We start from the raw sequence: 15,733 nt of genomic DNA, 5'->3' as shown, positions 1-15,733 counted from the left end.
AACAATATAAACTGCACTCCACTGAAACCCTATCTCTCATTCACCAAAACCCTCCAGTTGAATCGCGCTTTTCCTCGAGAAAAACAAAAAATGGCCGCCGCCGCCGCCGTTCGCCCGCTCGTCACCGTTCAAACCCTGGACAACGACATGGTCACCGAAGGTGGAAATTTCTTGCCACTTCCCGACGTTATGAAGGCGTCGATCCGTCCTGACATTGTGACATTTGTTCACGGTCAAATCTCAAATAACGCACGCCAGCCTTATGCTGTGTCGAAACGTGCCGGACACCAAACCTCAGCTGAGTCGTGGGGAACCGGTCGCGCTGTTTCGCGAATTCCCCGCGTTCCAGGTGGAGGAACGCATCGGGCTGGTCAGGGTGCCTTCGGAAACATGTGCCGTGGTGGAAGGATGTTTGCTCCGACGAAGATCTGGCGCCGCTGGCATAGAGCTGTGAATGTGAATCAGAAGAGACACGCTATCGCTTCCGCGATCGCCGCTTCTGCTGTTACTTCTCTTGTGCTGGCGAGAGGGCACAAGATTGAGGAAGTGCCGGAGCTTCCTCTTGTTGTGTCAGACACTATTGAAGGTGTTGAGAAGACTAACGCTGCTATCAAAATTCTGAAGCAAATCGGAGCTTTTCCTGATGCTGAGAAGGCCAAGGAGAGCCACGCTATTCGTCCTGGGAAGGGGAAAATGCGTAACCGTAGGTATATCTCGAGGAAGGGTCCTCTTATTGTCTATGGTACTGAAGGAGCTAAACTGAAAACTGCATTCCGCAACATCCCAGGTGTCGAGATTGCACATGTTTCGCGTCTAAATCTACTGAAGCTCGCTCCTGGTGGTCATCTTGGGAGGTTTATTGTCTGGACTAAGTCTGCTTTTGAGAAGTTGGATGAGGTTTACGGAACTTTTGATAAACCATCTGAGAAGAAGAAGGGCTTCGTGTTACCTCGGGCTAAGATGATCAATGCTGATTTGGCAAGAATTATCAACTCTGATGAGGTGCAATCTGTGGTGAAACCAATCAAAAAGGACATCAAGAGGGCTACTTTAAAGAAGAACCCGTTGAAGAATCTGAACGTGATGTTGAAGCTTAATCCGTATGCAAAGACTGCTCGGCGGATGGCCCTCTTGGCTGAGGCAGATCGTGTCAAGGCTAAGCAGGAGAAGCTTGATAAGAAGAGAAAGCAGATCACAAAGGTACTGCCTTTACCGCTTTTACTTTGTTGATTTTACCTCATCTCCTTTACTTGCTTGTTTTATTCTAATTTTTGGTGATCTCTGTTATCTAGTCGAACGATATTATGCAGTAATTTCTTTGTATGATGTCAAATGTTGCGTGGCTCAATTTTATGGGTGATTGTTATAATTGATTGTTCGTATTGTTTTGTGCTACATTTGCAGGTCTGGTTCCAATAGTTTTGTTTGTTAGTTTGAAAGCATCGATAATTGTAGGATTGCTATTTGTGTGTGTCTACTTCATGTTATCTTAGTCTCCCAGATTACTCTCTTAAAATCTAGGTACACAGGTGATAAATATTTTATTGCAACAATTTAGCCTAAGTTTGTTGTACTTTGATATTATGATTTGAGACATGAATTTAAATGACTCAAAAAAAGGGTGAATGATTTAGATTAAGGATTTGAAATCATTTCTTCAATCCAAACATTTCCTAGTCATTTAGTTTATGATGGAAGTTGTACATCAATTCAAAGACTTTGCTTTAAATAATCAGATTGGAACTCATGATTATAATAGATTTAGTGTAGTTCAATTTTCATGAAATAGTAAATGCTTGTCAAGCTTGTGTCTTTGTTTTCTGTTTGTTGTATGCTTATGTCTGTCTTTAGACATTCATATTTTACGTAGTTGCATGATGCCCAAAAGCCAAACTATTGGCAATAGTTTGCAATCTTGTATGCTATGTACGAATTCCTACTGTTGATACATATGTTAAAACATTTTATTACAATGATTTTAAGATTATCAGAGATGTTCTCCATGCATTGGTAATTAATCATTTATTTGTTCCATCCAAATTGCTTTTATTGCATCTTCTGTTTCAAGTTTTTTTGTTACCAAAACTCAACTTAAAAACTGTTTGTATGGACAATGTTCATAACTATAGAGGATTGTCCTCAATCGTTCCTTTCCTGAGAGTATAAATATTCTCCATATCCTCATTCTTAGCTTCCATGACTTCTAATTTTGTTGCCCTTTTCTCGCTTCTTTCTTTACATAGGAGGAGGCATCAGCGATCAAATCTGCTAGCAAGAATTGGTACAAGACGATGATCTCTGACAGCGACTACACAGAATTTGAAAACTTTACGAAGTGGTTGGGTGTGTCTCAGTAATTGAGCTGTCTCTATTACGGATTTCTTTTAGAACCTAAATTGCCGTTTTATTTTGTTCACTGTTTTTGGATTTGAAACACATCGATCAGATGAAGTGTGATGGGGATGACATTAACTTTTTTTTGGTAGTATGTGTGTACTCTGGAAGTTTTTGGTTTAGACATTTGTTTCGAGGAATTTACAGTTTATACATTATTATATTTTCCGTTGATGCACAATGAAATATAACACCACCCGAATTATTTTTCCACGGCAGTTTGCATTCAACTTTTTTGTGAATATAACTTCCTGCCCATGCTTTTAAAAAACCCTACTTCATAATATTATGTGTGTGTTTAATACTCTGGTGATATGTGTAATTCACATGTTCCTTGAAAGTTGGAAACAAAAGTTGTCTTTAAAATCACGTAACATATGTTTTTTTGGTAATAATTTTTACAACATAGTGTTTAAATAAATAAAATTATAATATAACAATTTCACAAAAAATATATATCTTACTAGTTTTTAGAACATAACGATTAAATAAATAAAAATAAAAATACCACAAATTCAAAAAATGAAACTAAAATAAAATAATGTGATTTATATTTATTGGATAGTTTTTTATATGGAAAAGAAACTGTCCAGGAATGCGTTCCGAGTTCATCGGTTTCGTCACAAGCGAGTATGGTTCTTGGGCTTTGATAATTATCATCTATGTAGTTGTCTTTGCGAATGAGCTTATGTGCATCTTTGGGGAGTTGGCAGTTTCAGCTGCGCGATTGTACCTTCCATTGAAAAGGGAAAAAAAATCATTTTTTTATGGACAATTCTTCAAAAGTGTATGTTTTGCCCCAAAACAAAATAAAAATCATTTTTTACGGACAATTTTTCAAATGTGTAAGTTTTTGCCCCCAAACAAACTTGAGTATGCGTATCAGTCTATGGTGGAGCGTACCAGCATGTCATTGCCCGAAATTTTGTCAGGTTTTTGTTTGCGATTTCACTAAAAACATGTAGTTATTCTGATTATATGTAGTCCTTGTCTCAGTATTTTGTATGAGTATATTCAGAGAATTGTTTCGGTGGCTTTTTCAAGTGACAGTGATGGAATATCTATGTTCATAGTTCTCTCTGTGAATGTGGGTATACTTCTGAGCTACGTTAATGAAAACACAGCTAACTCATTTTTGGATGGTCTAATTTCAAGGGCAAGTAAGTGCCAAAGAGAAGAAAGAAAGACAATTAACGGGGATGATTTGCTGTGGGCTATGGCAACACTGGGCTTTGAAGATTACATTGATCCACTGAAGATGTACCTGGCCTAGGTACAGAGAGGTAATTATTTCTGTCTATAGGTTTTCTTGATTTTTTTTTACTCTCTTTTGCTCGAAGTAAATTAGTCATTGTTTCATTACATTCTGCAACTGATAGTTTCCCTTTTTACTTTTGTTTTGGTGCTCATGGTTGTGTAGCAGATGGAGTTGAGTGAAATAATACAATTCCTCTGCAGCTTGTTTTTCTTTTTGTATTCTTTTCTCTGACAACTTGCGGAATTTTTTTATCGCTCCTCAACAGGGTGACACCAAAGGATCTGCTAAGAGTGCTGACGGACAGTATTAAATTGCTATTTCTGTTAATTTTACGGATTGTCAACCAGGGTTCATTCTCACAAGGCATAAATTATGGTCACTTTCAGGTACACTTTATGCCTATCGGTGTCGCTTTGTAGCCAGTATCACTGTGTCTGATTACTATGTCCTGTACTTGTATATCAAGTTATTTATTATGTATGTGTTACTCGTGCATGTAAGTATTTTGTCTAGGAGCTTTTTAAACACTTCATCATCTGATTGATGGAATTGACCAAACAATTATCTGTTGTTGAAACATGAGATATGAGCACTTTTTGGAGAAAGTTCATAAGTGCTTTAAATTGGTTTTTTCTTGTCGGGTCAATTAAAGTAATCGATAATGTAAGGAATGAAGTTGAATTTGCGACTTACAAATCATGAAGATGTATTCTTGTACTTTCAAACTAGAAATTTTTAGAGTAGTGACACTGAAGAAAGTTCAGGAAAAATGCTTCTACACATTTCACCTTGATGTAGGAAGCCAGTACATAATGTGGAGACATTAATGTGTTTTTTTCATTTGTTTGCTGCCAATATATTCTGATCTCCATTGCATTTTATGTTGCTCTAATTTGGTGTGGCTCAATCCCAAGAGCTATATTTGTCGAAACCGATGGTTTAAAAACGTGTCTGCTGGATTGATTAGATGGGTATCACTTCCCTATTGTGTTCCATATAGCATCGTTTTTTTCTTTTGATTGAATCAAGTTAGTTCGGTCATTTTTGGCTCATTATATTGAGGACTTGGCTGCTGGATAGATTATAGGAATATCTCTTCCCTAGTTGTACTCCACTTCTGAAATCAAATGTTGAAAACTCCCACATAATTCATTATTAAATATAAGCTTTTTTTTAGAAATTTGTATTTCAGCAGGTTTTGTTTTGTGATTTACAGTCACAAGCTCAGCACATGATGATTCCAATGCATGAAATGGATTAGATGTTGCTTACCCATCTCTGGTCAAGGTCACCATTTCATCCTCTGGTAGGGAATATTTTGATCTGTAAAAAATTGTGACCCGTAAAATAAACGTGTGGAAAATTTGTACACGGCAGCCTCAAATTTTGAAAATTGAGATGCGTATACAAATTTGATTTGAATCTCGAGCTCCCAAAACACTCGGTGATGGTATGAGTGTGCCTATAAATACCGAAGGCATTGAGGTCCCTAAACACACAATCTCATACAGAAAATACACTATCTAAAGGAGTGTTGAAGTGTTTAGAAGGCTTCAATCGAAAGGAAATCAGAAAGCTTCAACAAATTTTCAATGGCCGGAGGTAATACTCGATCTATTTCCGCATATTGATTATCATGTTCATGTGTGTTGAATAAGATTTTAACTTATATATTTATCTTTTTATAATGAATTATTATCATAATAATTCATTCGTTTTGGTCGTTTTTTCATTCATTATGAAGTATAGAAATAATAGAATCACCATGAAATTGAACTGTCGATTCCATGTTCAAATTTACCAAATTGAATTGATAATATCATATTCAAGTTCGAGTTTCTTTAAATGGCTGGAAATACTGTTTCCGGAATCAAAGTTGGACTAGCTCCATTTTGTAGTATTGTTATTATTATAACTAAATTGAGAGTGTAGATCCAAAAGTAATAAACGTGCGTATAGAATATGAAAATAAAGCAATATGACTTAGCTACGAAGTAGTTAATATAAAAAAAAATTCACTTAAAGCCCCATAAAATCCTTTAAATATCCAACAAAAATAACAATTTTTTTGGTCATAATGCATATTTTATTTTGTCATTTTGGTCATAATATATATATTATATATAAATTAAAACTATTATTAAATTTTGTTCCCGAAGGTTTCTTCTTGGTTATATACATACATGTACACGACAAAATTAAAACCTTCTTGTCGATTATTATATATAATCACAGTTTTTTTTTTTATTACATATATAATCACAGTTTTTCATGTTATCTTTTCAATTGTTACTGCAGTGTTAGGTACCGATGTTTAGTTGAACATAATTTTTTTGCTATATTGGCAATTTTCTTGGTACTCATAATTTTGATGGTTCAAACCTGAAATACGCGCGAAAGAACTATGAGGAAGGAGGAGATAATCCGTGCGCAATGTTTTCTCCCAACAACGTTGTATCATCGATGCGCAGTCTGCTGTGCAAATACCTCAACACAACTTTCAGTTCACTCACCAGAGCGTCTCTGTCCTCTAGCTCAATCCCACTTCAGAACACTCTTACTGTATCTTACCAACAAAAACAAACGCAATTTGATACTGACAATCACAATCAACTTCCCCAATCTTCTTTGGGAGTATCTTTTTCTGAAAAGTATGAGTCTTTGATTGAAAGATTCCGATTATCCTGCTCCCATTTTGAAGCTGAGCAGTTCCATTCAGAAGTAATAAAATATGGGTACGTCAACGACTTGTTTACGGCCAATAATCTCATCAATTTTTATGCCTGGAATGCCGATTTAGTCTCTGCTAACAATGTGTTCGATGAAATGTCTGAAAAGAATACGGTCACTTGGGCTTGTTTGATTTCTGGGTGCTCTCACAATGATATGCCTGCAAGTGCAATTGCTCTTTTTGGAAGGATGTTGTCTGAAGGGTTTATCGCCAATCATTATGCTATTGGGAGTGTAATAAGGGCGTGCCAGATGTTAGGGACTGATGGATCGAGATATGGGTTGCAGATTCATGGTCTAATTTTGAAAACTCCGTATTCGGTTGATGTGGTTGTCTGCAATGTTCTGATCTCGATGTATGGGAGTTGTTTTATTGGTTCTGTTGGTTCCGACTATGCTCGGCATGTTTTTGATGAGATAGATTGTAAGAATTCAATTTCGTGGAATTCTATCATCTCGGTTTACTCTCAGAGGGGAGATGCAAATTTGGCTGTTGGGTTTTTCTCTGGTATGCAAATGGAACATGTTGGGCTTGGTTTTAGGCCTAGCGAGTATACATTTGCTAGTCTAATATCTGCTGCAGCTGAATGTGCATGTGTTGATAATGGTTTATTACTGCTCAAGCAACTGCTGGCAAAAATTGAGATGTCTGGGTTTGTACGAGATCTGTATGTTGGTAGTGCTTTGGTGAATTTATTTGCGAGGTTTGGTTTAATTGAAACTGCAAAGGATATATTTCAGCATATGGGTACGAGAAATGCAGTGTCGGTAAATGGATTGATGGTTGGATTGGTGAAGCTCAAGCATGGTGAAGAAGCAGTTGAGCTTTTCATGGAGATGAAGCGCCTTGTTAGATTGAACCTTGATACTTATGGGAATCTTTTGAGCGCCATTGGTGAGTTCTCGTGTTTGCAAGATGTGAAAAAGAAAGGAAAAGAGGTCCATGGGTATATCACACGAACAGGAATACTTGATGACAGGATTGCTGTTGGGAACAGTTTGATTAATATGTATGCTAAATGTGGTTCAATAGAAGATGCTTGTGCTGTTTTCAGGTTGATGTTGGATAAAGATTTGGTGTCATGGAGTTCCATTATCTCCGCTCTTGACCAAAATGAGTATTTCGAAGATGCGGTGTTGAGTTTTTGCGCCATGAAGAGAGTAGGACTAATGCCTTCAAATTTCACACTGATCAGCTCTTTGAGTTCTTGTGGCAGTATAGGCTGGATCAGGATGGGAGAGCAAATACATTGCGAAGGGGTCAAGTTGGGACTCGATTGTGATGTTTCAGTATCCAATTCTCTTCTTTCCCTATATGCTGATACTAGACGTATTACTGAATCCAGGAAAGTGTTTCACTTCATGCCTGAACATGACAATGTATCATGGAATTCTGTCATCAGGGCATTTAGTGATTCTGAGACGTCCGTTATTGAAGCCATAAATTATTTCATAGAGATGATGCGAGCTGGAGTGAATCTAAATAATATCACTTTTATAAACATCCTCACAGCAGCAGCGTCTCTTTCTCATGTTGAACTTGCACATCAAATTCATTCGCTGGTGTTAAAATTCCAGCTCATGAGTGATAGTGCCATTCAGAACTCACTTCTAGCTTGCTATGGCAAGTGTGGAGAGATGAATGATTGTGAGACTATATTTGCAAGAATGTCTGAAAGGGACGATGTGAGTTGGAATTCCATTATCTCCGGATACATACATAATGAGCATTTGGTTAAAGCCATGGATGCCGTATGGTTTATGCTGCATAGTGGTCAAAGACTAGACTGTTACACCTTTGCCACTGTTCTCAGTGCTTGTGCTTCTCTTGCAACTTTGGTACACGGCATGGAAGTTCATGCTTGTTCAACTAGAGCTTGTTTGGATGCTGATGTGGTTATCGGTAGTGCTTTGATAGACATGTATGCAAAATGTGGAAGGATAGAGTATGCTTCAAGGGTTTTCAATTTAATGCCTCATCGGAACATATACTCTTGGAACTCCATGATATCCAGCTATGCTCGACATGGTGATGGACACAAAGCTTTGGAGATGTTCACACAGATGAAACTTGAAAACCAGCAACCCGATCACGTTACCTATGTTGGGGTCTTATCGGCTTGTAGTCATGTAGGATTGGTCAGTCAAGGATACGAACACTTTGAATCCATGACCAATGTATACGGCCTGACACCAAGAATGGAGCACTTCTCGTGTATGGTGGATCTCCTTAGCAGAGCCGCTGAATTTGACAAGTTAGAAGACTTCATGGCTCGAATACCTGTAATCCCGAATGCCCTTATCTGGAGAACCGTTCTTGGAGCATGTAGTCGAGCTAATGGCCGCCTGATGGATTTAGGTGAGAGGGCTGCCAAAATGATCATTGAGTTGGAACCTCAAAACGCGGTTAATTATGTCCTCCTGGCTAATATGTATGCCTCAGGTGGAGATTGGGAGCACGTTACAGAAGCCCGACTTGCAATGAGGGATGCCGAAGCAAGGAAAGAAGCCGGGTGCAGTTGGGTCACCATGAAAGACTCGGTACATGTCTTTGTATCTGGTTATAAATCACATCCTGATACAGAATCCATATACAAAAAACTTGCAGAATTGCATTGGAAAATGAGGGAAATGGGGTACGTTCCGGAGACAAGATTCGCATTATATGACCTTGAAATGGAGAACAAGGAAGAAGTCTTGAGCTATCACAGTGAGAGGCTTGCAGTTGCTTTTGTTCTTACAAGGAAATCTGAACTGCCGATAAGGATAATGAAAAATCTGAGAGTCTGTGGGGACTGTCACTCTGCGTTTAAATACATATCTGAGATTGTCGGTAGGCAGATAGTGTTGCGGGATTCTAACAGATTTCATCATTTCTTGGATGGTAAATGTTCGTGTAATGATTATTGGTAATTTTTCTTGTCCAACACAGAATGCATCACTATGGTAATTTTAAGGAAAATTGCAATTAAGTTTGCTTATTTTGTATTTTAGTTATGCATCTTGTTAAATATGATTATCGTCCACTAAACTCATCGAATATTATTTATTTGACATTAATTTCATGTTACACGACTCATATGATAAATAATGCCCATAATTTGCTCGTCTCTGATGGCATATTTCCGGTTTCACCAAACATGTCAAATTTGTTTGCACAATTTTTGTAGCTACGGACGTGTCACGTGTTTCAAACACCAATTTGAGTGAAAAAAATACTAAAAATCCAACTAAAAATTCAAGCGAAATACATATTAAATTTGATAGTTCTTCATGATTTTCTAAACTAATATGCATTAAAACAAACAATTGAGTTGTATTATTTGTTTCTATGTCTTCTTTTTCTTCAGATTTTGAACAATTTTTGAACTCCCATACGGTCTCTACCATAGTAAGACATCTTATTTATTCAAACATCTGAATTGGTGAATTCTTTATCAGATCTTGTAGCTTTCTACATGCTTCTTGGGCTTTGGCTCAACCAATTTGAGCCTCACTAAAATTTAACTCTACCAATAATATTAATAATATACTGTAGATATAATTTTCATATTAATTCTTATTATGATTTATTTTATTTGTAGATAATTGTAATTATTATCAGCCAAGCAATGAAAAAAATTAAAATTGTTTCATTTTAATTAATTATTTTTTTTAAAAAAATTATGCTTGATATTTATTCCAATTTCAATGACCATGCTTCCGCAATTCAGACGAATATTTTAAAATTAAAATATAATTAGTTTCATATAGTTATATTTTTAGATTAAAGTCTTGGAATTTAATTATATAAGGAAATATGAAATATTATAATAATGATTAAGTCTCTTTTTGATACTTATACTGAGATAAATCGAGTTGGTTAAAATAATATTTTTTATATAAAAATTTATGTTTTTTTATAATTTAGATTATTATTTTTATATAATTAAAGTTTTGTGATAATAATATATATATATTTTTAAAAATATTATAATAATATATATAAAACCTTCTAAATTTATAATTCAGAAAAACCGCCTGTTAGGCAGTTCAAAAAATTTCCCCTTTGCGCTCTGGCTTCAATCTACTTGTACTTTTTCCCATTGTACTCTCCTATCAAACCCTACGAGTTAACGATCGCAGTACTAGGATTTGTAGTTTCTGATCTATTTCGAAAATGGAGATGGATTTGCCTGAGAATCCTGATTTCGAAGCCATAGACATCAGTCTCGTCGATCTTTCTTCTCAAAACGATTTTCAGTTTTCAGGTATTTTTCGTGATTCCTGCAATTTTTATGTTTCTTTTTATTGGGACGGTGAAGTTGATGATCGTCCACGTGTGTGTTGGTTGTACGTCCTGGGTTGTGTATGTAAAAGTACACGGTACTAGGATCCCACAAATGTGTTTGGAATTGGACTATTTAGTTTTTTTTTTTCACGGGTATGTAGTTTTACCGTATTGAAGTACGATTACCTCGTCATATGGCTGAACAAAGTGTTTTTTTGTTGCTGAATTCAGTATCGATGACCTATTAATATCATGTGTAGGCCCTGCCATATAAAGATATCAGTGATTATTTCTCAGTTTGCTAATGGTACATAGTGTTTTTTTTTTTTGACAGAACACGACTCTCGTAATTTGCCAGGAGATGCAAGTGCTGAAGAAAGACCTGGCACTTATTGTGCCATCGAGCAATTTCCCATACTTCATGAAACAATGGAACCCGAAATAATCCCCAGGAAAGGGAAGTATAACTTGCGTAAAAGTCTAGCCTGGGACAGTGCCTTCTTTACTAGTGCAGGTACTAAGTTGTCAACTGAAGCTCAAGTGAATAATGTTTGTGGAACTGTCCGATCCACTACTTGCAGTCTTGCAGCTAAGATATTTTGCAATGTTTAGGTGTTCTAGATCCAGAAGAATTATCCACCATGCTCAAAGGACCAGAAAAAAGAGAGAATCAATTATTGACTAGAATTGAAGAAGATATTTCAGGGTCAAATGAATCCATATCCTCTTTTGAAACTGATCTTTTGACTGTAGATAGTCTCGAAAATGAGTTGTTTGGTGACATTAGAGCTTCAATCCAGAGATCCAATAAAAAGACGTCCAACTCAACGAACTCTAGCATGAAGATAGAAACTATGGAGACAGATAGCACTGCCATTTCATGTGAGTTTACAGTTATATAATCTTAGTTTTTTAATATCCTTCTGTATTATAAGGATTTTTCTTCGGATCACTAGGTGCTTGATTGGGATGTTTCGGATTTTCCTGTAATGATATGCACTTTAATGATTGGTTGTCTTTAAGTTAATTAATCAGTTGGGAGAAACTAACTTTAGGACTAGTATCTTTTATGTCACTTATTATGAGTATGGCATCTCTTTTAGTTTCCGCTATTGCTGTTTAGTTTTGGAGGTTTACACACCAAGTATGTGCAAGATTTTGAATCCTATAGGTAGACACTGTTAGAGAGAGTACAATATTAAATTCAATATGTTTACGTGGTGCTATGTTTAGTTTTGTCATGAGCTATTATTTTAAATAATATTGGTAATTTAAGTTTCTTTTACGAACATACCATGGACATGCAGGAGCCGAGGTTATATAATACATTTTTATTTTTAAAAAATAGAAAAAATGTGTATTTCCTAGTTTAGTTCATTTGTCCAGATGTTTAGATCAATGCACTAAACTAGGAAATACACGTTTTGGAGGCTTAGATCAAAGTCGTGGTGAAAAAATACGTGTTGCCTGAAGTGCACATTTTACTGATTTGTGTCCCAAGTCCCAACTCAATATTGGTTTCCATAACTTTGAAATTTTGCCATTCCTTGGTTTTTGTCTGAAGGAAACTATTTACATTCTTTTAGAACTGCAGTTGACCAGTTTTGCTTAATGTTTATCATGTGTGAACCTACCTTGCTTATTAAATTATTCTTCAACTAATATAATTTCATGCAACCTACTGGTGGTCTTCTTGTTTATCTCGCATGTTAAAATATTTTTGAACTGCTACAATTACGATAAACAGCTCTGCAAAAGGACAACCTTGCTTCTGAAACTAAGGTGAGCCTGGTATTTCAGTCTGAAAAGATATCTATTGACAATAGCTATTCCGGTTCTGATGATTGGGTACTATGGCAATGCAACAGAATCCAGAACCAACTTCAAAGAAAAACAGTGGTCTGCAAACTACTAGGCTCTCAAAAAGTCAGCCAAAACAGAATATGTTAAAGTTAGGGTCTGCGAAAGCTGTCAAGCAGGATGGTGGTCATTCACAGGTGGCACAGGTAAGTTTTTGACTTGAAACTTGATTGCATTGAAACATCTGATCTAAAATTATGTCGAATCAAAGAAATGAACTTTGGGTGCTACCAGTCCACCATCCCATGATCACAAACTAATATGAACATAACTGACAAGTTTATATTTGAAACCTATTTTTGCTTATCCTTATTTTGATATACTATAAAAGAATATTGTTTTGACAATTGCTTCTCATGTTCCAAATAACATGATGATATTTTGCTTCGTCATTGTGTAATTAGACCTGAGATGCCAATTATGTTGAAAATTTTGTGTTCTTTCGGATCTATCGCCTTCATTTATTTAATTTCCCCATCTTTTATTGAGATGGTTGAAATGTTACTATTATTATTTTATTAATTTCATAGACAACAGAACTTGTTCTCATTCATGACTGACACCAACAGTTTCTTTAATCGATGAAGTCTACAGCTAAAAATGGTGAATCAAATTCATTACCTAAGCCACCCAAGGCTGTCAGCAGGTCAATTTTGGATTCGACAGAAGCGATAAAGCAGGATACATTGGGGAGAAATCGTGCCAAATCCGAATGTGGAAGCTCAAAACTTGGTACCGGAAATGAACAGAAGTCATTTACTTTTGGAACATGATTAATATATAATTAAATCGATTAATAGTGTTTACGTTAGTAATCATCTTGATATTGACAGTTTCAGAGAAGGCGGCTCACCCACCAAAACCTTCCATCTTAAATGGTTCTCAAAGGCCTTTGCCAAAGCCTGCATTGATATCCAAATCATCTTCATTGCGTTCTTCGATTACCAGCAGGGTGCAATCTACAAGGTCCCACACTTCAAGTAATAGTTACCATAGTATGTCCTCCAATGCCCCTGCAAAATCTTCACTAGCGGCAGTGAGAAGAAATCCAGTCAAGAGCAGCAGCTCCTTTTCAGCTTCATCCAGTCCTATCCCCAAAGTTCCATCTAGAGGGACATTGAGAAACAAACCATCACCATCTACTCTTTCGGCTTATGTGAAGCCAACTAAGATTTCCTCTGGTGTCTCACCAGCTAGTTCAATCAGTGAATGGTCTTCAGTATCATCTTCTTGTTCCGTAATTAACCAAAGATCTAGTAACTCAAGGACCAGTCTAGAGATGGATTCTTGTAGATCGTTAAGCAGTGACACTATTCTTCGAGATCCAAGGAATCATTCTGCTAATCAACTAGCAGATGGACAAGGAAATCATGAGCTTGGTCAGCCTGTTAACAGTTCAACAAAATCCTCAGCGCGTGTGAGTGCCCTTCAGGCTCCTGTGAAACCATCAGGATTACGAATGCCATCCCCTAAAATTGGGTACTTCGACGGGGTTAGTATCAGTCTCTCTCTTATTACTTTTTAATTGTAAATCCTCAACAATGGATGATTCTTGTGCTTATGAATGAAAATGAACTCAAACATTCGTTTAAAACAGGAATTGTTAAAGTGATTTGTGAAAGTGCATCTAATATACATTTGCAAAAAAATAGAATTTATTTCTAAAGTTCCTATTTCTTGGCAATGTTGGGAGTCCAATTTATCTTCCCTTTGCAGGTGAAATCATCAGTTTGTACCCCTAAAAGAACATTGCAATCTCCATCTAGCTTGCATACTGTGATTCCCAAGAGCGGATCTGCTGCCTGCAGTCCAAATCGAGGCTCAAACATCAAGCTGAAAAGTTACAAGACTTCAACAGCTAGAACAGTTAGTGCTGGGGCAAATATTAAGCCTAATTCTCCAAAAGCCGTGATTACAACATCCTTCCATACTTGTGTTCTGACGGATGAAAAAGATTCTCCTATCTGGTCTATTAAAGGTAAAGATTATAAAACGGGTGAAAGTTGCTCGGAAGCACAGAAACAAGCTGTTGATGCTGGTGCAGGTTCAGGTGCAGTTGTCAATGGGAATTTAGCTGGCTTGAATAATGAAACTGGCTTCAATGCGAATAAAAATATGGAATTTGAGGGTGTCAAAATCCCTCTAGTTGAAGGTATCAATCCTTCAGGTTGTATTGGTTGGAGAGTGGGTGAAGGTGTAAGGGTCGAGCAGAATCACCCCGAGAATAAACCACATCAAACTTGCAATATTGGTGACAAGGAAAATCATCATGCTAAAGATCCAGGAGAGATGTTAAAAGGACTTACTCTAGATGTAAATCCCTATATACCTAGCTCAATGGCTGAAATTTTAAAGGAAATATCGGATTATGCTTCAATCTCACCTAAAACTGCCACTGAGTCCTGCAGTTCCCAGATCCCCATTTGCTCCCAAGAATGGTTTCTGTGATAATGAATTAGTTCATGCATCTAAGGAATCTGCCGTCATGGATGCAGACATAACAGCTTTTCTATTGCCTTCGGTCGAACACAACAGCTAATAATTGAAGTCAGCTGGATTATTCCTTAGGGTACGATAAGTACTAATGATTCTTGCAAAAATCAATAACATGAAATTGACTGTTCGATGTTATTTCACAATATCTACTTTTAATGCCATCTTGTGAACTGTAATTGATGGCCATCATGCTTTGTTATGCATATGTAAACAAATTATCCTCATCTAGAAAATCATGTTCAAAGTGTCATCTTCATGCATGAAACACCATTTTATCGAAAGATCTCGACTGCTCACCAATCCCGTAAAGAATACAAGAAACAAAATGAGTTAAATCTTATGAACCATATGAATTGCGTTTGAAAGTAGCTCCACTTTTGTGTCTTATGAATTGGCTTTTTTTTAAAAAAAATTCTTTTGAAAGATGAAAAATAATTTTTAGCTACTATTGCAAACAAAAATCGATATGTTATACCTGACTTTATCTATGCTATTCTCAGGGAGTGTTTTTTTAAAAATGTATTTTTTAAAATATTACGAACACTACCTTAAAAAATGTTTTATCCATAAGATGAATTCCTGAAAATATAGGAGGTCCACGGAAAGAAATACTCCTAATATATGCAAGTAAAGAAACTATTAAGATTCATGTGCCAGAGCATTACTCAGATTTTCAGTGGGCAAAACTTGAATCTGTCAACATATTACTCATAAAATTATATTGT

The 15,733-nt window shown here is 36.4% G+C and overlaps 3 protein-coding genes across 4 annotated transcripts; all 3 read left to right on the top strand.

Annotated features, from left to right (window-relative positions):
• The first annotated feature begins 32 nt into the window (after positions 1 to 32).
• LOC142540194 (large ribosomal subunit protein uL4z-like) lies at positions 33 to 2,534 on the top strand. Its single transcript, XM_075646169.1, has 2 exons — positions 33 to 1,200; positions 2,244 to 2,534. The coding sequence occupies exons 1-2, from the start codon at positions 91 to 93 to the stop codon at positions 2,355 to 2,357; spliced, it is 1,224 nt and encodes a 407-aa protein (XP_075502284.1). The 5' UTR covers positions 33 to 90; the 3' UTR covers positions 2,358 to 2,534.
• Positions 2,535 to 5,903: 3,369 nt separating this feature from the next.
• Positions 5,904 to 9,374, top strand: LOC142540193 (putative pentatricopeptide repeat-containing protein At5g09950). The gene has a single exon (XM_075646167.1). The coding sequence runs from the start codon at positions 6,086 to 6,088 to the stop codon at positions 9,293 to 9,295; it is 3,210 nt and encodes a 1,069-aa protein (XP_075502282.1). The 5' UTR covers positions 5,904 to 6,085; the 3' UTR covers positions 9,296 to 9,374.
• Positions 9,375 to 10,405: 1,031 nt separating this feature from the next.
• Positions 10,406 to 15,258, top strand: LOC142540192 (uncharacterized). 2 transcript variants are annotated; one of them, XM_075646165.1, is made up of 8 exons: positions 10,406 to 10,632; positions 10,987 to 11,166; positions 11,265 to 11,534; positions 12,400 to 12,434; positions 12,521 to 12,658; positions 13,100 to 13,244; positions 13,346 to 14,004; positions 14,229 to 15,258. In XM_075646165.1, exons 1-8 carry the CDS (start codon positions 10,542 to 10,544, stop codon positions 14,958 to 14,960), a joined length of 2,250 nt encoding a protein of 749 aa, XP_075502280.1. In that variant the 5' UTR covers positions 10,406 to 10,541; the 3' UTR covers positions 14,961 to 15,258. The 2 variants fall into 2 exon arrangements, with proteins under 2 accessions (XP_075502280.1, XP_075502281.1); XM_075646166.1 differs by having other exon boundaries at positions 12,521 to 12,662; positions 13,107 to 13,244.
• The last annotated feature ends 475 nt before the right edge of the window (positions 15,259 to 15,733 follow it).

This window comes from Primulina tabacum, chromosome 3 (assembly GCF_025594145.1).
Source record: "Primulina tabacum isolate GXHZ01 chromosome 3, ASM2559414v2, whole genome shotgun sequence".
NCBI classification, from domain to species: domain Eukaryota; kingdom Viridiplantae; phylum Streptophyta; class Magnoliopsida; order Lamiales; family Gesneriaceae; genus Primulina; species Primulina tabacum.
The sequence above is the reverse complement of the archived record's forward strand: the minus strand, read 5'-3'. Positions and strand labels throughout refer to the sequence as shown.